Source organism: Mastigoproctus giganteus, chromosome 12, assembly GCF_048544385.1.
Source record: "Mastigoproctus giganteus isolate SK-2022 chromosome 12, ASM4854438v1, whole genome shotgun sequence".
Taxonomy (NCBI): domain Eukaryota; kingdom Metazoa; phylum Arthropoda; class Arachnida; order Uropygi; family Thelyphonidae; genus Mastigoproctus; species Mastigoproctus giganteus.
The window spans coordinates 2,613,465-2,641,432 of record NC_143586.1 but is presented as its reverse complement, the minus strand read 5'-3'; the positions used below and the strand labels follow the sequence as shown (position 1 = coordinate 2,641,432).

At 38.0% G+C, this 27,968-nt stretch overlaps 1 protein-coding gene across 2 annotated transcripts in view; it reads right to left on the bottom strand.

Moving 5' to 3' along the window:
* Positions 1 to 2,185: 2,185 nt before the first annotated feature.
* LOC150076632 (acyl carrier protein, mitochondrial-like) overlaps positions 2,186 to 27,968 on the bottom strand; it is a 62,698-nt gene continuing 36,915 nt past the window's right edge. The window contains exons 4-5 of one of the 2 annotated variants that reach the window (XM_090386069.1): positions 11,622 to 11,734; positions 2,186 to 2,365 (exon numbers count right to left, since the gene is read on the bottom strand). In XM_090386069.1, the coding sequence (XP_090242195.1) occupies positions 11,643 to 11,734 (92 nt within the window). In that variant the 3' untranslated portion in view covers positions 2,186 to 2,365; positions 11,622 to 11,642. The remainder of the gene's footprint in view (positions 2,366 to 11,621; positions 11,735 to 27,968) is intronic. The other variant, XM_090386070.1, reaches the window with a different exon arrangement.

Here is a 27,968-nt window from a genome sequence, read left to right as displayed (position 1 = left end):
CACCATGAGCTACTCTTGCAGCCCGTCTGCACTGCTCAGTGAACTTCATATCTGCCTGCACAATTACCCCCAAAGTCCTTTTCATTCTCTACCACTGTCAGTGTAGTACCACAGAGTTGATACGTTGCTCTGGGGTTGCTGTTTCCCATATGTAGTACTTTACATTTGTCAATGTTAAACTTCATTTGCCACCTCTCAGCCCATCTGCTCAACCTTTCCAGATCCTGTTGCAGCAGCATAGCGTCAGTAGTGTCCTTAACAACCCTGCCAACTTTTGTATCGTCTGCAAACTTGGACATTAAGCTTGATATACCATCATCAATATTATTTATAAATACAGAAAACAATAATGGACCCAACACTGAACCCTGAAGGACTCCACTAATAACATTAGTCCACGATGAGCAGTGTCCATTGATTACCACTCTCTGCCTTCTCCCCCTCAACCACCCCTTTATCCGTAGCAGCAATTTGCCTCCAATGCCACACTGCTCCAATTTGTGCAGCAGTCTTCCATGTGCAACAGTATCAAAATCCTTTCTAAGATCCAAGTATATAATATCAAAGTTATTCCCTGCATTCAGTTCTTTTGTGACTGCATCATAGTATCCAATCAAATTGGTCAGGCAAGAATGCCACAGGCTGTACAAACAATGAAGTCACAACTCACACGGAAATGTTCGCAGGCATTTCCGTGTGAGTTCCAATGTCCATGAACTTTGTAATTACAAAATTTAAATTTTCACTATATTGCAGAAATTAAACTGTTGAAAAAACTTAAAATTACTAAAGTTAAATTTAAGCTACTGAACAAAAGTTATGAAACTCTCACCAAAACATCGATAACAAAGGCTAACTGAATATTAAGCTGTAGCTTTCCAAAATTAAAAAAAAAATTTAACTTTACAAATTTAACCTTGCAGTATACTATGGAATTTAAATTAACAGAGCATTACAGAAATTATACTGCTGAAAAAGCTTTTAACCACTAGTGAAATTAAATTTGAGATACCCAATGAAAGTTATGAAGTTTCTACCAAGATATCGACAGCAAAGGCTATCTGAATATTAAGCTATAGCTTTCCAAATACTTATCTAAATACAAAAATAAAATAACCTACGTGACCATTAGAAATTCAAATTACTATTAACTTTAAATAGTAATTTGAATTTCTATTCGAATATATCCAGTATACAGTTTGGTATACTGAATAAACAAAAACCTTAAAATTATTTCAAAAACTAACCTGCACATGAAAATCTTTAGAAATACACAGCCATATGCTGTGAATTTGACATTAATGCTGGCTAAGTACACTCAATGACCATATGAGCAATGTGAGATATTGCACTGTCATGATGCAGCATCTACTCGTCTGGGTGCAGTCATGGTCATTTGCTGTGAATACAATCCTCTTAACATTTCATATGCTTCAGCTGATGTTTTCTTGATAGGGAAACAAAATTTGAGCAGCAAGCATACTGTTCCTCAAGTGACATGTCCATTTTGTATATAATTGAACATAAACCGACAGCTAAGTTCACACCATGCACATAGGTCAACTGCACAGTTGTTATGATGCAGCTTGATTTGGTCTTAAATACCACAACTCAGCGAAACAGCAAGCAATATGGTTGTTTGTGAAAAATTATGATCATTCTATATTGAACAGCCCTCGTACAGATAACACAGACTATCTTATCAATAAAGATTATTTAACAAATAGTTAGGAAGGTGCCCTGCAAATTACATTGTTTCTACCTTTGTCAGATATGGAGTTGCTTGTGTTTTTGCGCATCCCAAATAAACAAGCATACTACTACTATATAACTGCAACTTTCATAACAATGCCTGTAAAAATTAATTAGCTCTAATGTTGACTTTATTTCCATAAACTGGATTTGAATAATGTATGAAATTCAACCAATTTTCTCAACACTTTTTTTTTTGTATTTTAATCATGGTTCTTTTACTTATGTATTGGAATGCATGTGAGAAGGAACTGGGAATTCTCCTATATTTAATTCAATTAATATAAAACAATTCTGCAACCAAAAAATCTAGCAGGCTTGTGGTTTTCAATATAAATGTAACCAGTGTTGCAGAATTTATAATGTGCAACTCAAACAACAGAGCTGTTATTGTTAACGGAATTTGTTACTTGATAAAGTCTGAAATTTAAAAGAAATATTTGAAAGTGACCTCTTTATTCTTGAAAGAATATGATCTTACACTGTATAAACTGAACTGAATTGATTCTATACACACCAGACTGAAGTGAATAATGAAAGCTTGGATAGCAAATGAAGGCTACTTCTACTGCCTAGAACTGCAGGAAATCATAATCCAGACTGGATAGTTTCTCTGAAATGAAATTAAAATTAAATTTTTATGTTACCAATTTCTAATCAGATCAAAAGCAAATGACATATATACTGGTTTTAAAAACTTTGGAATTCAGTCATTTATCAGTCTCAAGCAGTTGAACTGTGTGTCATAAAAACAAATAAATTTGTTTTTGTGACATCAGACCTTACTGATTTGTGAATAGGCCTTACTGACACATTAAGCAACATATTGTGCATAATGTGTCAGTAAGACCTATTTTGTTATAAAATAGGCCTTACTGCACTAGTATATCATGTCTGCAGAAACATCTGTTTACACATAAATATATATGTTGGGTACACTGAAAAACTTGGAATACCTCATGGGGAAATGCTCTATTCCCTCTGCCTGATATTGGCTAACTACAGCCCTGATTGCTAACATTTAAATATTCCTCCAATCCCCAGTAGATCTGAAAACAGCAGATATAACCAGATGGATAAATACGGATCATAGTTACCAAGCAGATTGGGATACGGTAGTTTCCAAAAGTCAAGGAATGATACCATAAAATCTGGTAATAGGCAAACAATGGGCTAACCTTTAGCTGACTTTGCCTGTTGACACAGGTAAACACTACCTCAACTTGCATTTTGATTCTATGGCCATCACAGGAATGGCTGTCTTTATCATATGGTGGGGGGATGAGATTGCATAAGATGGCCTATATATTAAAGAAATATACAGACAAACCTCGGTTAATGAAAGAGTTCCATTCCAAGACGTTGTTCGTCATATGTATCTTTCATTCCTGAGCTTTTATGATACATATCGTACATGTTAGCAGCCATTTTAAAGCATTAAAACCATGTACTAAACATCGAATGGTCTATACAATACATTTTATTATAATGTATGTATACGTTATGGTTTATCTTATATGATACATAATGTAAAATAAAATAAGAAAAGAATAAATATGTACTGTACATACATATGTATTCAACTTTTACTCATCAATATCTTCATCAGAGTTTTCCACATAAGTGACACTAGGTGCAGATGAGGAAGATGGACGGGAGTCTGATAATGAAGAAGCAGCTGGGTTTTCCAGCTGTTTCATAAATGCCTCATCATTTTTGCAATTCATTCCATATTTGCGTCTTTTTCAAAGATTGCCAATCCCTCAGAAATTGATTTAAAAGCTGCGGCCATTTTCTGCCTTGCAAATGTTCTGGGAGGCCATGGAATATCAGGGTCTTCTGTTACTTCAGAATTTAGATGAGTCTGTAACAGTGTCTATAAAACAACTGACCACGTTTGTTGTTGTGCAACGTGAAAGATCTGTCAGGAGCATTTTTTGCTGTTTGCAGCGCTGCTATTTTCCATTTCAGGTATCTTTACGATTATAACAGAAAGGAATGGGGAAGCTTTCCTTTCCCAGACCCTAAGTGAACCAACAGTTGACCATCTAAGATAACCTCGGCAAAGCAAATAATCATCCTATTATATTATAGTAGGGGGAATTACCGATTTCTTTCCCACAAAAAAACATTCTATGTGGCATGGTATGTAACCGTTTTTTTACTGGCTAGATTAGTTTTTATTAACTAAGAACAGTTCAGTATAATTATCAATAATAATTTTCTGATAATTATTGTAATAAGTTTATTTATTTAAATCTTATAATTATGTTCACTATACGTTTGGCATTTCGTTTTATAACGACTTTAAGAAATTTTGAATGAACTGTGACGTTCGTTATAGCGAATGTTCGTAAATTGAACATTCATAAACCGAGAGTTTATTTATTTAAATCTTATAATTATGTTCACTATACGTTTGGCATTTCGTTTTATAACGACTTTAAGAAATTTTGAATGAACTGTGACGTTCGTTATAGCGAATGTTCGTAAATTGAACATTCATAAACCGAGAGTTGCCTGTACAGGCCTTATTATTATTTGCAATAGCATATTAGAGAAAATGTTAGGGAGAAGAATATTCTAAATCTTATCATTACTAGCAAACCTGGTGATGAAATAGGGCTCACAGTACCAATGACAGAACTTTTGGACTTGGGAGATAGTCCTTTGGATTACAGAAGTGCCAATGTATCACCAATATATAAAAATGATTCTAAGAGTGAAGTTTGTAACTACAGATCCATCTTATTCTAACTTCAGTGGTAGGGGAAAAATCTTAAAGGCAATGATTAAGAGTGCAATCCAGGGGCATTTAGATAGAAATGGCATTGTAAAGAGCATATAACATGGTTTTATTAAGGGCAAATCATATTTAACTAACCTGGTAAGCTATTTTGACTTAGTAACTCATGAGCTAGATGTAGGGAACAGATTTTATATAGTTTATTTGGATTTTAGAAAGGCATTTGACTCAGTCCCTCGGGAGGTTGCAGTATAAACTTGAAAATGTCAGCATTACCAGAGGGCTGTGATTAATGGATATTCTTTAGATTAGTGTAAAATCCTATATTCTATATTTCCCTGTTTGGTCCTTGAGGCTGTCACAGACATTCTCTCAGATATTAGCATTAGCTTTAGTAGAGGCATTTGATGCAAGAAAGCAAGCTTATGCAGCATCAGCCAAAAAAAAAAAAAAAAAAAAAAAGTAAATAAATAAAAAATAACCACTTCCACTTCACCCCTCTGTTCGTTCGAAATACCTGTCCAGCTGAGCCTTAAACTTATTTAGGTTATCAACTTCCACGACAAGCGATGGAAGTCTGTTCCACCAACCAACCACCCGCTGGCTAAAGGCAAATTTCCTCACGTCTATCCTACATCCATCTTTCCTCAATTTGAATTTATGCCCTCTCAGGTGATTATTCTGAGATAGAGGAACAATCCCATCAGCATTGTGCATGCTCAAACCATTCAAAGCTTTATACACCTCTATCATATCACCTCGCTGGTGCCTAGTCTCCAGACACTGTAATTTGCAAAACTTAAGCCTTTCTTCATAAGAGCACCCCTTTGTTCCATTCACTAATCTTCTTGCCCTTCTCTGTACTCGTTCCAGCATCTCTACATCCTTCTTGAAATGAGGCCTCCAGACCTGTATACAGTACTCAAGGTGCGGCTTGAACATTGCCTTATACAAGGGAATAATCACCTCCCTATCACTGCTAGCAAAATTCCTGTATATCATTGATAAGACACCATGAGCTACTCTTGCAGCCCATCTGCACTGCTCAGAAAACTTCATATCTGCCTGCACAACCACCCTCAGGTCCCTTTCATTCTTTACCACTGTCAGTGTAGCACCACAGAGTTGATACGTTGCTCTGGGGTTGCTGTTTCCCATATGTAGTACTTTACATTTGTCAATGTTAAACTTCACTTGCCACCTCTCAGCCCATCTGCTCAACCATTCCAGATCCTGTTGCAGTAGCATAGCGTCAGTAGTGTCCTTGACAACCCTGCCAACCTTCGTATTGTCTGAAAACTTGGACATTAAGCTTGATATACCATCATCAATATCATTTATATATACAGAAAACAATAATGGACCCAATACTGAACCCTGAGGGACTCCACTAATAACATTAGTCCACGATGAGCAGTGTCCATTGATTACCACTCTCTGTCTTCTCCCCTTCAACCACCCCTTTATCCATAGCAGCAATTTGCCTCCAATGCCACACTGCTCCAATTTGTGCAGCAGTCTTCCATGTGCAACAGTATCAAAAGAATTTCTAAGATCCAAATATATAATATCAAAGTTATTCCCTACATCCAATTCTTTTGTGACTACATCATAGTATCCAATCAAATTAGTCAGGCAAGACCTTCCCTTAACAAAACCATGCTGTGTCTGAGCTTTAACTCAATTCTTGTCAAGATGATCCTGCAGTGCTTCTTTAACCAGTGCTTCCATTAATTTTCCAGGAAAAGAAGTTAAACTAACAGGTCTATAATTACTTGTGCCGCCCTTTGATGCTCCTTTGTTAATTGGGGTCACATTTGCACATCTCCAGTCCATGGGTACTTCCCCTGAGTCCAAGGAAGCTCTCATAATTATGGCTAAGGGTTTGGTTACTTCCTTTGCTGCCTCTTTTAATATAACTGGATAGATACCATCCACCCCAGGTACCTTTCTTGTATTTATCTTCAACAATTTCTCCTCCACTTTACTCTCAGTTATTACAAGATTCTCTAGATTACTGCCAGAGTTGAATACACCTCTGGCATTCCCCTCGCTGAATAACTCCTCATGTGTGAATGTCAATGCAAAATATTCATTTAGTTTGTTAGCTACCTGAGCAGGATCATCAACAGTTGACCCATCGATATCAAGTGGACCAATCTGATTCATCCCCTTCCTTCTAGAGTTTACATAAGTAAAGAACTCTCTGCTGTTTTTCTTTGCATCCCTTGCCAAAGATTTCTCGTAATCTGCCTTCGCCTGCCTAACCTCCTTTTGTAACTTGGTTACAGATCAACTTGTATCTACCATAGGCTTCTGTGTCACGTGTGAATTTGTATGTATCCCATGCATTTTTCTTCTCTGCCATGTCTCATTAGTTCATCTGACATCCACTTAGGCCTAAACCTTGAACAATATTTCTTAGTTGGTATGTAAAGCCTAGTAGCTTCCAAGATAAGTTCTTTGAATGCTTCCCATTTTGAATTTGCTGTTGGTAACATCATCAGTTGGTCCCACTGTATAGAATTTAAATACTGTCTCAGTCCATCATAGTCGCCATTACGAAAGCAATAACCCTTCCCTTTACCCCTAATGGTAGTTACCTCTGAGTAAATCCCACTTCAGAACACTGTGATCACTGCCACCTAGTGGTTCATTTACCTGCAGATTCTTAATGCATGAAAAATCACTACTGATAATCAAATCAAGAGTATTACTCCCTCTAATTGCCTCCCGAACATGCTGATGTAGAAAACAATCATCCAATAAATCCACAAAAGCCTTGCTAGTGTGTGAGTGACCAGCCCCCAAATTCCAGTCAATATCTGGGAAATTAAAATCCCCCATTATAAGACTCTCTGATTTACTGGCCCACTATTTCCCTGTACAGTTTCTCATTATACTCATCAGAGTCATTAGGCCTATAGCACACTCCTACTCTCAATTTTGATCTCCCAATGCTTATGTCACACCAAACTGACTCAACACTGCACTGTCCAGCAATATCGACTGGCTTCACTTCCTTGGATTTTATGTATTTCTTAACTAATAGCATAACCCCTCCTCCCTTCCTATCCTTTCTGTAGACATTGTACTCGCCAAATTCCAGTTCTGCATTCCTTATATCTGTGTGACACCATGTCTCTGAAATCCCCACAATATCTGCCTTTGATGTTTTGAGCAATACCTCAAATTCATCAAATTTATTTAATAAACTCCTGGCATTGGTGTACACGCAATTATACATGCACCTGTTCTTTTTCTTAGCTACCCTAACACAACCGATGTGTTTACTTGTACCCCAATGATTCCCAGCAGTCTCTGAAATATCCTGCATCTTATTTTCCAGGCTACGGCTCATTCCAATAGAAGCAGTGCAAGAATCACTTTCACCTCTGGCAGTGGCTACTGTTAATCTTTTAGTCCTTGTATTCCCCCAATCTAGCAGTTTTCCGACCCACCTAACACTGCCTCGATAGCATCAGCAAACATTCTTGCACCCTTTCTATTTAAGTGTATCCCATCCCTGTAGAAGCAGTCTCTCCTGTTAACAAGTACAGACCAGGCTGAAAAAAATTCTACCCCTTGAGCCTTGCACAATGCTTCCAGGGCCGAATTGATCGACAGGGCTCTCATCATATACTCCCTCCTATCGTGTCTGGGCAGAATTGCAGACACTTTCAAATTCAACCCTAATTCACGGCTTTTTTTCAACAGTGACCTGTACTTGTTAAGTAATTCCGCTGGTCTCCTACTCTTAATATCATTAGTGCCAACGTGTACAACTATATCACCTTTTGTGCCCTTAAAAGATGATATCCGCTCTACAACGTCATCAACCTTTGCCCCTGGCAGACATACCCTGGTCCTGTTCCACCTATCCTTTTTACAAAGCATGTTTCCCGTTTCCCCGACAATTGAGTCACCAACAACTACTAGTTCCTTTGGGACCAGCGCATTCTGCCTTGGGGCTGCCGTTGTGTCGCGTGATGACCAAGTGCAAGCTCTGGCATTGGTGTGGGCAACTGAGAGCTTGATGGGCCCTCACTTTTAATCCTTCGAGGGCATCCACCCTGTGCTTCAAGCTTTCATATAGACCCATAACAACACTGAGTTGTCGCCTGATTTCCTTACACTCCTTGCATCGTGCACACAAAAAGACATCCCCCATGGCAGTATCATGTCCCGTACCCGACTGCTCCACAAACATCAAGCAAGTAGTGCATTTTAATAGGCTGTGATTCAGAGGGAAACTGCCCCCCTCAGTTCTCCCCTGAGCCACAGCACTCCCATTGGCTTGAGCCTTTTGCTTTGCTGCTCTGATCTGAGTCATGATTTCGATTTAATTTCAATAAAATTTCAATTTCAGTACAAAATTAAAATCCTAAACTTATATCCCAAGAGAAATGTCACCCCTCTTTGTCACCAGGCAATACTAGATGGTAAAAGACTCTCAACAGGTGCATTACCACCACTTTGCTTACTGAAGGCTTGACATGGAGAAACCAATTTAGTATCCAGAGCAAAGCTCTAGCAACCCCATCATCTCTTCCATCATGTTGGTTATGATAGACATCATGGTGAGATCCAATCTTCCTTATGCTTCAAGGGTACAGCCAAAAAATTATTTGAGCAGATAACAGATAAGTATTAAATGAATTTCTGCATGTTCATCCTGCTTCTTTATACAAGCGCTTTCAGCCATTATCTTGTAGTTCAACTTATACATGTGTCCAACAGACACTTGACTTTGACCCGGCATTAGAGTTTTGCATAGCCACTCTGCTCTCCTCCCCACCCACTCACACCCCTGCTACCTGTGGATTTCACTGCGGGACAACTAAGAGACAGGCTGGTCAGAGCGCCAATTGCTTGCAAAACCAAAACTGGTGGTAATATTAAATTGTCTAGTAACACTACAGTATCTGAATTCAATATGACAAATACTACTATCTGTCAAAAGTCTAGTGTCTGCACCATCTGTGGGACCAGCTCTGACCCAATTATCCAATGTATTGAGTGTAAGCAATTAATATGCAATGACTGCATACAATCTTACCTGAAAAAAATAAATAAAAGTCGTCGTAAATCATTCTGTTGTGATAGATGTCGACTCAGAAATCTTGTACACGTTCAAGAAAATCTACATCCTTCCTAAAATGAGGCCTCCAGACCTGTACGCAGTACTCAAGGCGTGGCCAGACCATTACTTATACAGAGGGACAATCACCTCCTTTTCCCTGCTAGCAAAATCCCTTTATATCATTGCCAAAACCCCATAAATGCCCTGGCAGCGTGTCTGCATCGCTCAGAAAACTTCTTATCTGACTGCACAATTACTCCCAGGTCTTTTTCATTTTCTATCACCTTAAGTGTAGTACCACACAGTTGGTACGTTCCTCTGGAGTTACTTCTACCCATATGCAGTACTTTGCATTTGTCAATGTTAAACTTCAGTTGCCACTTCTCAGCCCATCTTCCCAAATTTTCTAGATCCTGTTGCAGTAGCACACTGACATTACTGTCATTAACAACCCTGCAAGGTCTGCAAGTTAAGCAGATGTTGGCTTCATGCGAACTGGAAAACAAAATACCTGACGCTGAACAAAATGCCTAACGGTCATTCTGCTTTGTAAAGAATACTTTTTTGGTAACATTAAGAGCAAAAATTTACAAATAACTGGTTAACAAGTTGATCAAAAATTATAGAAAAATAGGATACAGAATGCCAGTTAAGCTCCATTACTTGCGCTCTTACCAAGCTTTTTTTTTTTTTTTTTCAGACCAAATCTGAGCAAAGTTAGTGAACAGCAGGGAGAGTTTCTACCAAGGCATACAGTCAATGGAAAAGATGTATCAAAGGAGGTACGACGAAGCTATGATAAGAAACTACATCTGTTTCTCGGTTCAGGATGATCACCTTGACCACAAAGAACATTCAAATGTACATTTTTAAGGAACTTTTTTCCAATTAACTTAAAGAGTGTTTCTACTGTTTAATTCACAAGTTTTTTGATGTGTAAGGATCTATAGCACCACCTAACAATAGAATGTAATGGAAGTGTAACGGAAATGACACTAACTCAGTCACTAACGCTGATTCGGTTGTTGTTGTTGTTATTTGGTTTTTAGGAGCATTAGCAACTAAGGCCATATTGCTCCGGTGCGGTGGTCATTCCCTGACCTTTCCGCATCCTCCGTATTTGGTGGTGACGGGCTCGAACCCCGGTCTAATCAAGAAGCGTGTGCTAGCTGATTCGGTACAGTAAGTAGCAGGCGTGAGCACAACATACTTCCTTATGATTGTGACATCATATTATTCTACAAATGGATTTCACTAACCTCTTCCAAGCCAAGGATGTTTTCCCATAAAACATCATTTGTGCATACAAGGCTACACATGCTTTAATTTTTTTTTAACCTCTTCTCATAGTAAAGATTAAAGCTTGGGCTGTGTATAGAGAGTTAGACATTGTTAATAAATCTGATATATTATATTGCATATTGACTTGCATTTCTGGATGACAAACCAGAAATGCATTGATGAGAAGAAAACAGAAAATTTTCTGTTCATGTGCATTCCTTGAAAAATTTGTTATACAGTGTTATTAGGGTGATTGGCAAATGAATTGGAAGTGTTATTTTTTTGTTTTGCCTGATAGTGGGATGGAAGATTGGTTTCTTACATCTTTTTTTCCAATACTAAAAGACTTGAATCAATTTTTTGATATTCTATATCATCCGCTATTTAAATTAAATGGGAAAGAAAAAACATATACATTTCTTCTTTCCCTTTTAAATAAACAATTGTAAACATTTTTTATTTATACTATTGTAAAGCCTCACACATTCATTTTAGTTATAGACCTAATCCCTACATAAACAAGCTGGGTAATGGCAAAGTTCCATTTCTGTCTAGAAATTAATTCATCACAACCATTATTTTTACATAAGTTTCCACTATGTAAAGATCTTCAAATTACTTATATTCTGAATAATCTGTATCTGTTTGGAGAGAAAAATAGCCTTGAATCATCCAGTACTAACCATCCCAAATTTATATGTATGAAATATTCCCTCAAAGCTCCCAATTCTACAAGTATTATCATCTATAGGAACTTACTTGTCTCACTATAAACTTGCCTCATTGACTAACTTCTTCTTTATCTGCAACATATTTTACAATTTCCTCTGGCCGCAGAAGTTTCTCAGCATCGGTATCAGGAATTTCAAACCCTAAAAGCAAAATGAGTACAATAGATGGAAACAGTTTTTTCTTAAAATAAATTGCAGTACCTATAAAATTAAAAAATAACTCTTCAATAATAATAGGTGGGGCAGAACCAGGGTATGTCTGCCGGGAACAACTATTGATGATGTCACCAACAGATTGTCAGATTTTAAAGGGGGTAAAGAAAATATTATTCATGTGGGGACAAATGATATTAAACGTACACGATCTGACGATTTGTTGGAAAAATACAGGACCATGCTGAGGAAATGTCGCGAGCTAGGCCATAATGTCTATGTGTCTGCAATTCTGCCCAGACACGATAGGAGGGATTATATGTTAAGAGCCTTGTGGATTAACTCAAGGCTTGAAGGAATCTGCAAGGCTTTAGGAGGTAAATTTCTATCAGCATGGCCCACACTTGTAGATAGAAGGAATTTGTTTTCTAAAGATGGGATACACTTAAACAAAGGTGGTGCAAAAGTTTTTGCCAGTATTATTGAGGATACCTTAAAGGTTCAGGGAAACTGCTAGTTAGGGGGGATGTAGGTAATACTGACATGCATTTATCTGATAATATTGGTCAAAGTAACTCTTGCACATACCTTAAGAGTTCTTATCTGTTATCCCAACTGGATGTATTATCTAGATGTTCTGGGGGAAGAAACGTTTCACGTGAACGGGTAGCTAATATCAGGGAAGAGAGCCTAAAAAACTTCAAAGGTTGTGTTAGGGTTGTTAAATATACAAGAACAGTAAATCTTAATTGTTTATACAGTAACATTAGAAGTGTCATCAATAAAATGAGCGAATTTGAACTGCTGGTTAAAACAAGTAAAGCAGACATAATAGGGCTTACAGAGACGTGGTGCCACCCAGAAATTGGGGATGATGAGTTTCAGTACGGCTTGTATAATGTATTTAGGAAGGATAGGTTAGATAGAAGGGGTGGTAGGGTAATGCTTCTTATCAGAAGCAGCCTGAGTACGACGATAGCTTTCCCGGATTCAGACATTTCACATGCTAGTATAGTCTGTATGGTGTGAGATAGTTGGAAACAAAGGTATAATGTGAGTAGGAGTAATCTACAGACCAGGTGATTGTGAAGATTATGACAAAAGCCTCTACATGCAAATGGAATGGGCAAGTAAACGTCAATGCCTTATTATGTTATTATGGGTGATTTCAATTTGCCTCTAATTGATTGGAGTAAATGGGAAGGAAACTCGACATGGGGAATAAAATTTTTAAATCAACTAGATGACTGTTATTTGTATCAGCATGTCAGGGAAAGTACTAGAGAAAAGAATATAATAGATCTCATCATCACACATGAATCAGATGACATAACAGGGCTGACAGTAGAGGAACCAGTAGCAGGAAGTGATCACAGAGTTCTACGGTGGATGATGACGAGAGAGTTAGCAGAAGTAAAAGGCAAAGGAATGGGTTTTAATTTCAGAAAAGGAAATTACGATGCCTTAGGGAACTACATGGCCTCTATTAACTGGGTAGATATCGCGCAGAGAATGAATACATTTGAACTGTGGTACGCTTTTAAAACATTAATCACAGATGCCTTGAATGCGTATATACCATTAAAAAAAAATACTCCACAAGAAGGGTTCCAAGTTGGATGAATAGTGACGTTGCCACATTACCTGAGCAGAAAAAGGTGGCATGGAAAGGTTACAGAGCAATAAAAAGTACTGAAGCCTATAACAGCTACAAGGTGATGTGTAATAGAGCCACAGAAAAGGTTCGACAGGCAAAGGCAGTTTATGAGAAATCACTAGCAAACAGAGCAAAGAGGGGGGGGATAAAGAATTCTTCACATATATAAATGCCAAGAAGAGCAGGACAAACCAGATCGGACCTTTACGTAAGGGAAAGGGGATAGTAATAAATACACCAGCTGCCGTTGCAGATGAACTCAACAGTTATTTTGCAATAGTTACAAATGAAAAGCCTTTTGCGGCAATGGGAAATTGTGGGAGCGAAGTTAAAAAATATGTAATTAATGATATTGAAATTTCGCAAGATTATTTAATGAAAAAACTTTCGAGCCTACAGACCAGTAAGGCTCCTGAAGTTGATGGAAAATACCCTATAATCTTAAGAGGCGGCAAGCGAGTGCATTGAACCATTGAGGCTAATTATGCAAGCATTACTAGACTCTGGGGATATTCCCTTGGATTGGAAAAGTGCAAATGTATCTCCTATACATAAGAGTGGCTCTAAAAGTGAAGTTGGAAATTATCGACCTGTCAGCCTGACTTCAGTAGTAGGGAAAATCATGGAGGCAATGATCAAGGGTGGAATTCAGGATCATTTGGATCGAATTGAAATTCTCAAGGATACTCAACATGGTTTTGTAAAGGGAAAATCATGTTTAACAAATCTGGTTCGCTATTTCGAAAGGGTCACTCACGAGCTGGATTTAGGGAATAATTTCGACATTGTTTATTTAGATTTCAGCAAAGATTTTGACTCAGTCCCACATGAGCGATTGCTTTATAAGCTGGAACACGTTGGAATCACTGGGAAAATCCTTAGATGGATAGCAGGATGGCTTCGGGGCAGGAGGCAGAGGGTTGTGATAAATGGCTATTCCTCAGATTGGGTTGATGTAAGAAGTGGGGTTCCCCAAGGATCAGTATTAGGACCACTGTTGTTTTTAATTTTCATAAACGACATTGCTGAAGGGATAGAGGGGGTGATGTCTAAATTTGCAGATGATGTTAAAATTGGTAGAGTAGTTAATGATCACTGTCAAGCTGAGCTTCTTCAGAGAGACGTAGATAGACTTCAGGAATGGTCAGAAAAATGGCAGCTGTGCTTTAATCCAACAAAGTGTAAAGTATTACACCTGGGAAACAGTAATCCCAAAAAAACTTATTCACTTGGTGGAGTTCAACTAAACCCAGTACTGGAGGAAAGGGACTTGGGTGTTACGATACGGTCAGACATGAAATTCTCTGAGCATTGTAAACAGGTTGCAAGGAAGGCCCATGGTGTTCTATCGATGATCTATCGAACTTTTGCAAGTAGAGATAGGGACGTGATAATCCCATTATATAAGGCTTATGTTAGACCACACTTGGAATACTGTGTTCAAGTATGGAGACCGCACCTAAAGAAAGACATCGAGCTTCTTGAAAGGGTGCAAAGAAGGGTAACTCGCCTGGTGAGATCGGCAAAAGGGTGTCCTTATGAAGAAAGACTTCGAATATGTGGGTTGCAGAGTTTGGAAACTAGACACCTTAGAGGAGATTTGATTGAGATGTTTAAGGCTCTGAGAGGCATCAGTAAAATGAACGAGGACAAAATTTTCAAGATTATAAATGATGCTAGAACTAGGGGACATAAATTCAAGTTACAGGGGGAAATGTTTAGATTGGACTGCAGGAAGTTTTATTTTAGCCAGCGAGTTATAAATTACTGGAATAAGTTGCCTTCATGGGTGGTAGAGGCCGACAGTTTGGGGAATTCAAAGGTCATCTGGATAGTACTTTTGGGTAAGGGAAGTGCATAGGATGATAGGTTTAATTTCCTTTTTTTTTTTTTTTTATTAATTATTATTATTTAGTTATTTATTTTATTTTATTTTTTGTTTTTATCATTGTTTTGTTCGGATTTTTTTTTTTTTTTTTTTTTGGCTGGTGCAGCATAAGCCATAGGCTTTCTTGCACCATGTGGCCGTTACTAATACTAATAATAATAATAAACATACACTCAGCACATTATCCAAATCATCACCCAGGGCCTCAAAAAACTGCTTTCGTCTGTGTCCATTGTCAATTCTTCCAGCAACTCCGAAAATTGTCCCCCCCCCACACACACACATACATGTTGTCTTTAGTCAGCTTTTTTTTTTTTTCTCTCCTTACACCGGTAGAACATATTACATATTATTTCTTATATTACTTAAGGAGAGTAATATAGGAACAGCTTGCTGCTATTCTTATATTTTATCATTAGAACTTGTTGAATTATTCTTTTATTTGATTCGAAATTATCAGATACATTCCTTCTGTAAAACATTTATTAATTTAATTTAGATCTGTAATTTACTTGTATGCATTATAGCCACTAATATGTCTTTATATATTTTTTTATTTATTTCTTTGTTATCCCATCAATTATCATTTCATAACCACAATGAATTTAAATACTATAATGAATATTAAATTCATTGAAATAGTGAAATGATATGGCATCCTGAAGAGATATCATTCCTATATAGCAACCAATTACCAGCAATAATTACAATTATTAGTGAAAATTATATAAAAAATATAATTTTCAGTAATAATATTAGCGAATTATATTAATTATAAAAAATAAATTTATATTTCTTATAAAATAGAAAATTGTATAAAAAAGGAATAAGTATAGAGATGTTTCTTCATCCCCCACCCCCATATGAATAATTTTGGGAATATTTTCTAACCTGGACAGCTTAGTCTGCAATGTAAAACCAATTTCTAATGCTTTTTACCTATATGTCCTTCAATCTGCCCCAGACTGACTGGATTAAGTAAGAGGGGAATTCACCATGGTCAAAATATTTTTAAAATAAACTAGATCAATATTATTTGTACCAGCATATGAGAGAAAATACTAGGGCTGAAAATATCCTCAACCTCATCATTACTCACAAATCAGATGACATCATAGGGCTTAAAGTACAAGAACCATTGTCAGGTAGTGATCATGCAATTGTCTGTTGGAAGATGTTGTTGTAGTTAAAAGTAACGGTTTTAATTTCAGAAAAGGGGGCTTTGACAGTTTAATGCACTAGATGTCATCCATTAATTGGACAGATTGCAAAATTAGGGTAAAACATTTGAATTATGGAATACTTTTAAAACAAAAATTACAAAAGCCATGAAAGCATACATACCATTACAAAAATATTGCAGGAGGATGCAGAAATGGATGAATGCAGAGCTGGTAGGTCAAATAGAAAAGACAACATTGGTTAGTTACAGAGCAATGAAAAGTACTAAAGCCACAACAGGTACAAGTTGATCTGTAATAGTACCACAAATAAGTTAGGGAGGCCAAGGCTGCATGTGAAAAAAAGCTACGAGAGCAAAGAATGGAGACATTCTTTGCTCTTAACTACAAAGAAAGGAATTTTTCATGTATGTGAATACAACAAAGAAGAAAGCAAATCAGATCAGACCCTTGTGCAGTGAGTGTAGTAAACTCTTAATAACCCAGCTGATGTTGCAGATAACTTGAATAGGTACTTCACATTTTCTTTTACTGATGAAAGACCCTTCTTTTTTTTTTTTTTTTTTTTTTATGTGAACCCCAAACACGAAAGGTATTAGAACCTATAGTACTTAGTACCGTGCTTGGGTTGGAGGTTGAGAAGACGAAAGATATTTGTTGACATTGGACCTGAACTTCTGTAGATTGTAATTTTCAGGAAATACATATGAAGCAAGGTTGTTCCAGTAAACAACAGTTGAATGAATAAATGAGGAAGATGAAAAGTTGGTTCTGTGGGTTTGAAGTTGGACAGTAAATGGATGTTGGCTGGTGGCGGCACGTGTTCGGACTGTTTTGAAAGAGAGAGCAGGAATTATAGAAGCCAATTCAGAAGAACAGTGCCCATGGAAGTATCTGTAGAAGAGGCATGCAGCAGAAACAATACGTCTATGAGAAAGCGAGTGGAGAGACTCTGTTAGAGATGAATCATTAATTAACCTAACTGCCCTCTTCTGAATGGAATCAAGAAGCTTGAGAGAGATTTTGGGGACACTACCCTAGATGTGGGAACAATATTCCACGGCAGGGCGGATTTGCGATTTATACAGAGTGAGAGCAGCTGTTTGGAAGATGTTGTTATGTTGTTATTATTTGGTTTTTAGGAGCATTAGCAACTAAGGCCATATTGCTCCGTGAATATGCGGCGGTCATTCCTGACCTTTCCGCATCCTCGGTATTTGGTGGTGACGGGCTCGAACCCCGGTCTAATCAAGAAGTGTGTGCTACGCACTGCTGCTTCTGCCCACCTGGCTACGGAGGCGCCTGCTGTTTGGAAGAAAAGTAACGGCGAGAGCGAAAGAGAAAACCAAGTTTTTTTAGATGCAGAGAAAGCAATGTTTGTAATATGCTTGTGCCAAGAGAGATTAGAAGTCAGGGTAATCCCCAAAAGAGATATATCATTTTGCCTAGAAATCGGAGTGTCACTAAAGATAAGCATAGGAGCAGAAGAATCCTTTTTGCGAGATATAAGACAAGACTGAGAGCATCCTTGGACTCAGGGGAGGTTCACCTTGGACTGGAGATGTGCAAATGATCCCCAATTCACAAAGGGGGATCGAAGGGTGACACGAGTAATTACAGACCAGTTAGTTTAACTTCTGTTCCGGGTAAAATAATGGAGTCGCTGGTTAAATATGCATTGCAGGATCATCTAGACAAGACTGCAGCAATAATTCAGACACAGCATGGGTTTGTTAAGGGAAAGTCTTGTCTGACAAATTTCATAGGATATTATGATTTGGTTACAAAGGAACTGGATGCGAAAAATAATTTTGATATCATATATTTGGATTTCAGGAAAGCTTTTGACACTGTTGCGCATGGAAGACTATTGTACAAATTGGAGCAGAATGGTATTAAGGGTAAGTTGCTACAATGGATAAAAGGATGGTTAAGTGCTAGAAGACAGAGGGTGGTAATCAATGGGTGCTGCTCTTCTTGGACTAATGTTATTAGTGGAGTCCCACAGGGTTCAGTGTTAGGTCCACTGTTGTTTTGTATATTTAAATGATATTGATGAAGGTATATCAGGCTTAATGTCAAAGTTTGAAGATGATACAAAGGTTGGCAGGGTTGTTAATGACAGTAATGACAGTGTCCTATTGCAACAGGATCTAGATAATTTGGGCATATGGGCTAAGAAGTGGCAACTGAAGTTTAACCTTGACAAATGCAAAGTACTACATATGGGTAGAAGTAACCCCAGAGAAACGTACCAATTGTGTGGTACTACACTTAAGGTGGTAGAAAATGAAAAAGACCTGGGAGTAATTGTGCAGGCAGATATGAAGTTTTCTGAGCAATGCAGACAGGCTGCCAGGGCAGGTCATGGGGTTTTGTCAATGATATATAGGAATTTTGCTAGCAGGGAAAAGGAGGTGATTATCCCTCTGTATAAGGCAATGGTCAGGCCACAGCTTGAGTACTGCGTACAGGTCTGGAGGCCTCATTTTAGGAAGGATGTAGATTTACTTGAGCGTGTACAGAGAAGAGCAACAAGATTGGTGAGGGGAATGAAGGGATGTTCTTACCAAGATAGGCTTAAGTTCTGCAAATTGCAGTGGCTGGAGACTAGGCACCTGCGCAGTGATCTGATTGAGGTATATAAGGCCTTGAATGGGTTGAGCATGCTGAATTCTGATGGGATCCTTCCACTTGTTCAGATTACGAATCTAAGGGGGCATAAATTCAAATTAAGAAAAGACAGATGTAGAATAGATGTGCGGAAATTTGCCTTTAGCCAGCGGGTGGTTAATTGCTGGAACAAACTTCCATCTGTCGTTGTGGAAGTTGATAGATTGAATAAATTTAAGGAGGAACTGGACAGGCATTTGGAGGGAATGGTGTGATTTTTTTTTTTTTTTTTTTTGGCTGATGCTGCATAAGCTCATACATTTGCTTTCTTGCATCACATGCCACTACTACTACTACTACTACTACTACTGAGTTTTAGAAGGGTTGAAATCAACTAAGTTGTCTTTGCCCCATTGGAGAATTACCTGAAGATCGGCATTTAAGGAATTGGTAGCAGATTTTCGAGAAGTTGAAGCTGATTGAGCAGGACAGGGTTTCTCAAAATGGAAAGTGGAATGCAATGTGCTATCATCGGCAAAACTATGGATAGGATTTCCAGTTAATGGAAGAAAGTCATTAATATACAAGACGAAAAGAGTGGGGGAAAGAACTGAACCTTGGGGGACACCAGCATTAGTGGAGAAGTTAGAAGACAGAGAGCCATCTACCATCACCCTCAGTGAGCGATCAGAGAGAAAACTGGATAACCAATTACCAAAAACAGTTGGCAAACCATAAGATGGAAGCTTGTTTAGAAGACCTTTATGCCAAACACGATCAAAAGCCTTTGAGATGTCAAAGGCAACTACCTGTGTTTCACCGAACCTTTGCATTGAATTAGTCCATAAATGGGTAACATAAGCCAGAATATCACCAGTGGATCGACACTGACGGAATCCATACTGGCGATCGTTGATCAGACGGAAGGTTTCTAGGTAGTTTAAGAGTTGGCGGTTAATTGATTTCTCCATTACTTTAGAAATAGTAGAAGTAATTGCAATGGGACGATAATTGGATGGGAGGGATTTGTCACCCTTTTTAGGAACTGGCTGGATATGAGCAAATTTCCAAGCAAAAGGAAAAACACCTTTGTAATAAGAAAGTGAAAAAAGGCAGCAAAGAATAGGAGTAAGTTCAGGAGCACAGGTTTTGAGAACAAGTGGAGAAATACCATCAGGACCTGGAGCTTTCTTAGCATCAAGATTCATCAAAATCCTTCTGATATCCTTTTGACAGAAGACCACAGGAGGCATTGAATGGAACATGTTGGGAATGGTGGGAGGTGTTTTACCAAGATCATTAATACATGAGCTGGAAGAAAAATGGGATGCTAGCAGGTCAGCTTTACCTTTGGCTGAAGTGACAACAGAACCATCTGGTTTGGACAGAGGTGGGTGCAGAGATGGGCAAAACTTGCGGCCAATAGCTTTGGCAAAAGACCAGAATGCTCGGCTACCATTAGGGCAAGAAGCAAGTTTTCTACTCTTAGCCTGTTCAAACTCTAGTTTGGACTGATTAATAACTGCTTTACAATTGTTGCGAGCTTTGGTGTGGGCAGAAAATGAAACTGAAGAATTAGAAACAAGCCAATTATGATATGCAACATTCTTCTCTTGAACAGCCTTAGCACATTTATTGGAAAACCAAGGTTTAGATAAAGGACGAGATTTTAAAGTGGAGTGTGGGATAAAGGATTCCATTCCTGCAAGAATAATTTCACTGACACGATCTGAACAAACATTGACATCAGAAGTTTTGAAACAGTAATCCGACCAAGGAAAAGAAGAAAAGAAGTCTCGCAGGTCATCCCATTTTGCATTCTTGTAATGCCAAACAACACAAGGTTGGGAATAGCCATGAGATAAAGGTTCCATTGGAGAAGACAATCACCAAGTTGTGATCTGAAGTGCCTAAAGGACCTCTCACTTCAACCGTGTACTTAGAAGGGTTGTTTGTGAGAAAAGGATCAAGCGTATTGGCTGTATGATTAGGATTGTCCGGAATTCTTGTAGGTAAATGAACAATCTGTGCTAGGTCATTAGTAATTGCAAAAGCCTCAGCATCTCGACCTGCTGGGTCGGTGTGACTAGAAAACGGAAGCCAGCTGGAGTTGTGAACATTAAAATCACCAAGGAAAATTACCTCACTGTTAGGAAAGTTCGACTGGAGAAAGTCAAAGAGCTCCAAGTGATTAGTGGAGTTGGGAGAACGGTAGAAACAACAGATGAATTTGACACAATGAGGTAGAGAGATTTTAAGCCAGAGAAGATCAAAGAGAGGAGATTCCAAATTTCCAAGTCTCTGACAGGGAATATCAGAACGGACATATGCACAAGTGCCACCTTTGAGGCAAAAGGAATCATACAGCGAATAATTTGGGCATCTGAGATGAGCAGTAGTTGAATCAACCGAGAAGAGGCTATGTGAGAAGTTAGTTGTTCTTGCTGAGAAGAGGCTATGTTTTCTTGCTGAGAAGAGGACATGTGTTCTTGCTGAGAAGAGGCTATGTGAGCAATTAGAAATGAGTGATTTCGGAATTACAGGTGACTGCATATTAGAAAAAATCTTTCAAGCACAGAGGAATGTAAGAGTTCCACGGTTGATGGCATATACCCAGTAATTCTGAGGTTAGCAGACAGGGAATATACAAAACCTGTGAGGTTATGAGGGCATCTCTAGACTCAGGAGAGATTCCTTTAGATTGGTTAGTCATTAACTACAGACCGGCTAGTCTGACTTCACTGGTATGGAAAAATCTTAGAGGCAATGATTAAGAGTGCAATCCCAGGGACATTTCGACAGATATGACACTCTGAAAGACACAACATGATTTTGTTAAGGAAAAATCATGTTTAACTAACTTAATTAAATGGGAAATAATAATTGTGTCAACTTAGTAGGCTAATTTGACACAATTACTCATGAGCTAGATGTAGGGAACAACTTCAACATGGTTTATTTGGATTTTAACGAAGCATTTGACTCGGTACCTCGTAAAAAGTTACTGTATAAGCTGAAACATGTTGAGATTATTGTAAAGATTCTAAGATGATTGTTGGGTGGCTGTAGGGCAGAAGGCAGAGAGCTGTGATTAATGGACATTCCTCAGATTAGCATAACATTAGGAGTGGGGGTCCCCAAGGATCGGTTGGATAACTGTTGTTTCTGAAAATCAGAAATAGCATCAAAGTGAAAGAAGGAGTGATGTCAGAATCGTTAATGATAAGTGCCAAGCAGTGAATCCTTCAGGATGACTTGAACAGACTAAAAAGAGTAAAGTGGTAGCTATGTTTTAATGCAACAAAATGTGAGGTCTTACACTTGGGGAAATAGAAACTCCAAAATAAATTACATTCTTGGTGGGGTTGAATTAAAAACAGTAGAGGAAGAAAGGGACTAGGGAGTTATGGGCAGGTATGAAATTTTCCGAGGAGTGTAAGCAGACAACCAGGAAAGCCCACGGCGTCCTACCAATGATTTATCGAACATTATCCTGTAGAGATAGTAAGGTCATAATCCCACTGTATAAGGAATTATAAGGCCACATTTGGAATACTGAGTTCAAGTATGGAAACTTCATATAAACACATTGAGCTTCTTGAAATGGTCCAAAGACAGCCAACTCACACGGCGAGATCAGCAAAATGGTGACTGTATGAAGAAAGAATAATTATGTGGGCTACAGAGCTTAGCAACCTCAGAGTTGACCTGATAGGTTTATAAGGCTCTGAGAGGGGCTAGTAAATTGAATGAAGGTGGAATTTTCAGTTATAAAGAATTCCAGAACTAGGGGCCCCTAAATTCAAATTACAGAGGAAGAGGTTTAGACTACATTGTAGGAAGTTTTCTTTTAGCTAGTAAATCAGTAAATCACTGATTGCTCTAACCAGTTGCCCTCACAGGTAGCTGAGGCTGAGAGGTTGAATAAATTTGAAGATCAACTGGATAGTTATCTATATGAAGAAGCAAGCATATAATTTCTTATTTACTTGGGGTTTTTTTTTTTGTTGGCCAGTGCAGCAAAAACTTGTTGCTTTCTTGCACTAATGGCAAATACTATATTAACTGCTACAACACATCCCAGAAATATTTCTGCAGGCGTATTTGAGCTGTTGAAGTGGACCATTCAGAAATTTGGCTTTTTCCATCACTAACTCAGATGTTGGCAACTCTTAATACCAAACATCATCTAGCCAACATTCAAAAGAGGTCTCAAATTTTGCATGTGATTGGAGCTGAATACAAAAAAAGAATGTCAAGGTGAGGTTAGGTTCATCTCTCAACCCAACTTCTGCACTTACTGCAGCTGCATGATCCCAGTTCCAAGGTTTAGGACCAACCCGAACCAGCTAAAGTTATCAAACTGATGCAAATGCTAGGCTACATACACTCACCGAATGGTGACTTCTACAATGTACAGTAGATAAAAATTATAAGAAAAACATTAACAGCATGAGCCTACTTTATGTACCCTTGTCACATGTCAGTAAAATCTGCTTCTGAGGATTTGCCCACTAACTCTACAATAATTTTCTCAGAGTTCCAACCTTTTTGCTGCTTCGACAAGATGACTTGTAATTTAAGTTTTGCAATTAGGGTTCCAAAAATTCAGAGTACCCAAGCTTTGCAGCAGAGTCATCTAAAAAAGTGGGTTCCAACAACTGCTGATAAGATAAGAAAGTTTTTCAGGCTTCTTATGTGGATGAGACTAGTAAGATTGGGCAGTATTGCATCTTACTGGTCAACCAAACCTATCTATAAAAATAACTTAGTAACAAAAATTGTCTTGCAACAGATTTGAATTGTTGTGCCTCATTCACTTTTCAGACAACAAAACCGCCATTCCAGGGAACAGACTCAGTAGGATACAACATCTGATAGATGTTTTTCAGCTCAAATATCAGAAAATATTTTTCCACGGCCAAGATTACATCATTGACGAAACTCTAATTCCTTAGATGGGTGGGCTGATATTCCAACAATATATACCAAATAAAGGTCACAGATATGGAATCAAGCTGTTTAAGTTATGTTCCACTGAAGGATATACCTGGTCGAGTAAGATTTATTCAGGTAAATCTGAAAATTATAGAAAATCCGTAGGTTTAGCTGCAAAGGTCTGAAGAATTATCACAAGGATTTCTAAATGAAGGTCGCACCTTGTATGGAGACAATTTTTATACTAGCTCGGTTTATATGCATGCCTTCTTTAGGCATAAAAAAAAATTTATGCCTAAAGATGGTATGTACTCAAAGCTAAATAAAGGGAAGATGATTGCCAAGGAAGAAAAAATAGAATTATTGTTCTAAAGTGGCAAGATGCTCGAGATGTGAGACTACTGACAACAAAGCATGTCCCAGAAATGGTTGACGGACCCTCCACCAGTAAAGGAAGATGAAAAGAAGCCAAAACAAAAACCACTTCCTTTTTTTGCATATGCATAATAAAGGAAAAGCAGGCACTGATTTTTTTTTTTTGGCTGATGCTGCATAAGCTTGCTTTCTTGCATCATATGCTTCTACTAATGCTAACGATCTGTCAGGATAAATGGGTTCATATGCCACAACGCTAAGAAAGGGGATAAAGTGGTACCACAAATTAGCGATAGAATATATACTTGGTATATCGCATGTCAATGCTTACATGGTGTACAAGAGTGCCAAGCGAAAAAATATAAAGATAAGAAGCTGTTGTTGTTGTTATTTGGTGTTTTAGGAGCATTAGCAACTAAGGCCATATTGCTCCGGGATATGCGGTGGTCATTCCCTGACCTTTCCGTATCTTCCGTATTTGGTGGTGATGGGCTCGAACCCCGGTCTAATCAAGAAGCGTGTGCTACGCACTGCTGCTCCTTCCCACCTGGCTATGGAGGCGCCAGATAAGAAGCTTTCGGGAAGATATAGTTACAGATTTACTAAATATAGAATGGAAAGAGAAACGTGAAAAGCTAAAATGTGGTAATACTCATATACTAACTACAAAATTAGATGCAAACAACAAGAAAGTTAGAAGAATGTGCATTTTTTGTTATGCAAAATTGAAAGGGTCTGAGGGAAGATCAGTTGCTAGCAGAAAGGGGAAAAGTGTTTCTACTTATTGCCCAGACTATTCATTTATTATTATTTGTTATTTGGTTTTTTTTAGGAGCATTAGCAACTAAGGCCATATTGCTCTGGGATATGTAGTGGTCATTCCCTGACCTTTCCGCATCCTCCGTATTTGGTGAAACTGTATTCATCAGCCTTCCATGTGTTTAGAGAGTTTTGGACAACACTATAAATCTACATAATTTTGCAATTGTAAAATTCGTATAATAAAGAATTTTTAAACGATGAGCAGTTATTCACTTATTTTTTCTCAGAGCGCCATGCAAATTTCATCACATGTATCACCAGGGGCCGTGCTTTTCAAAAACTACATAATATAAATTTCCAACAGTCGCAAGCACTACACAGCCAACGTAGCTCCCACTGAAACAGTGAGTGTCGGCAATATGTCAGACACAGCGCCTGAAAAACCTAATGGTGTCAGACATATACGGCCGACGTGACAGTCAATGTGTTAAACTCGTTGTGTAGTTTTTCAGTAAAATCAATAGCTTTTTGAAAAGTATGCTATAATTGATTGGTACATTAAACGAGCTGGACTGTTTGAACCAAACAGAGCTTCATCTACTGTTTGGCATTTTTTTCATGCTTCCTTTTTCTGGTTTTACTAAACACATTAGTGTTTAATATGCAACATGATTTTAATAATTTTGATAAAGATGACTGAGGCATTCCAATTTTACTGATATCCTTTGAGACATATTACTTAAGTTTAATTTGTCGTATGTTTCTATAATTTGTAACTTTTCTTTTACACTGAAATTCAATCTCTTTCTGTTCACTGACATTTTTATGGGGTAGTAAAATTTAAAACACAGTAAAAAAGATAAGCATCAATCAATAATAAAGGACACGGCACGCACAAACTTGAACTGACACATCAGTGAAAGTGAAATATGGAGTAAACAGTTTACCAAATTTTGATATAGGAAGAGCAAATTCTGAAAATTTGTTTTTTATATGATTGGAAAAAAAAAAAGTCAATGTTGAAAAAAAAAAAAAAAAAATTCACGAGTTAGGGTAAAATTTGAAAGTGTCTGAAATTCTGCACAGACACGATAGGAGAGAGTATATGATGAGAGCCTTTTCAATCAATTCGTCCCTGGAGAGATTGCACAAGGCTTATTGGGATAGAATTTTTCTCAATGTGGTCTGTGCTTGTTAACAGGAGAGACTGCTTCTACAGGGATGGGATACACTTAAATAGAAAGGGCGTGAGAATATTTGCCAATGCTATCGAGGCAGTGATAAGTGGGTTGGAAAACTACTAGCTTGGGAATACATAGACTAATAGTTTAACAGTAGCCACAAGCAGATGTGGGAGTGATTCTTGTACTGCTTCTATTGGAATGAGCAGTAACCTGGAAAGCAAGCTGCTTGCAATCATCATAAAAGAAGTAAGTGAAAGTAAGAAAAAGAGCATGTATACTTGCATGCATGCCAATGCTAGGAGTATAGAAATAAATTAGATGAATTTGAGGTGCTGGTGAAGACACCAAAGGTAGATATTGTTGGGATAATCAGAGACGTGGTGTCACAGAGATAAGGAATGCAAAATTGGAATTTGGGGAGTACAAGGTGTACACATTACACTCCTCAAATCGGATAGACAGGATAGAAAGGAAGGAGGGAGGGAGGGATTATGCTATTAGTTAAGAAACAAAATCTAAGGCAGTGCATCCAGTTGACATTGCTAGACAGTGCAATGTTGAGTCAGTTTGGTGCGCCATAAGCACTGGAAAACCAAATATGAGGGTAGGAGGGTGTTATAGGCCTAATAAATCTGATGAGTACAACCAACAACTGTACAGAGAAACAGAGTAGGCCAGAAAATCAGAATGTCTAATAATAGGGGATTTTAACTTTCCAGATATTGACTGGAACTTGTGCATCAGTCACTCACACACTAGCAAGACTTTTGTGAATTAAATGGATGATTGTGTTCTATAGCAGCATGTTCAAGAGGGAACCAGAGTGACTCTTGATCTGATTATCAGCAGTGATTATTCATGCATTAAAAATTTGCAGATAAAGGAACCACTAGGTGGCAGTGATCACAGTATACTGATGTGGGATTTACTTAAAGATGTAGCTACCATTAGGGGTAAAGGGAAGGGTTTTTGCTTTCATAAAGGTGACTACAGTGGTCTCAGACAGTTTTTAAATTCTATACAGTGGGATCAACTGATGATGTTATCAGCAGCAAATTCTAAATGGGAAGCATTCAAGGAATTAATCTTGGAAGCTACTAGGCTTTTCATACCAACTAAGAAATACTATTCAAGGTTCAGGCTTAAATGGATGTCAGATGAACTAATGAGACTCATGGCAGAGAAGAAAAATGCATGGGATGAACTTAAATTATCAGGTGACACAGAAGCTTATGGTAGATATAAGCTGGTATATAATCAAGTCACTTGATTACATACCAGCAAAGAGTCCTTTACTTGTGTAAACTCTATACGGAAAGGGATGAATCAGATTGGACCACTTGTTATTGATGCTTCGCTTGTTGATGATCCTGCTCAGACAGCTAACAAACTGAATGAGTATTTTGCATCTACATTCATGCATGAGGAATTCTGTAAAGAAGTGGAGGATAGAAGCTTATTAAAGTTTTAACAGAGATCTTAATGATTTTGTAATGCCTGAGAGCAAAGTGATAGAGAAATTGTTGAAGTTAAGCATAAGAAAGGCACCCAGGGTGGATGGGATCTATCCAGTTATATTAAAGGAGGTGGCAAAGGAAGTAAGCAAACCCTTAGCCATAATTAT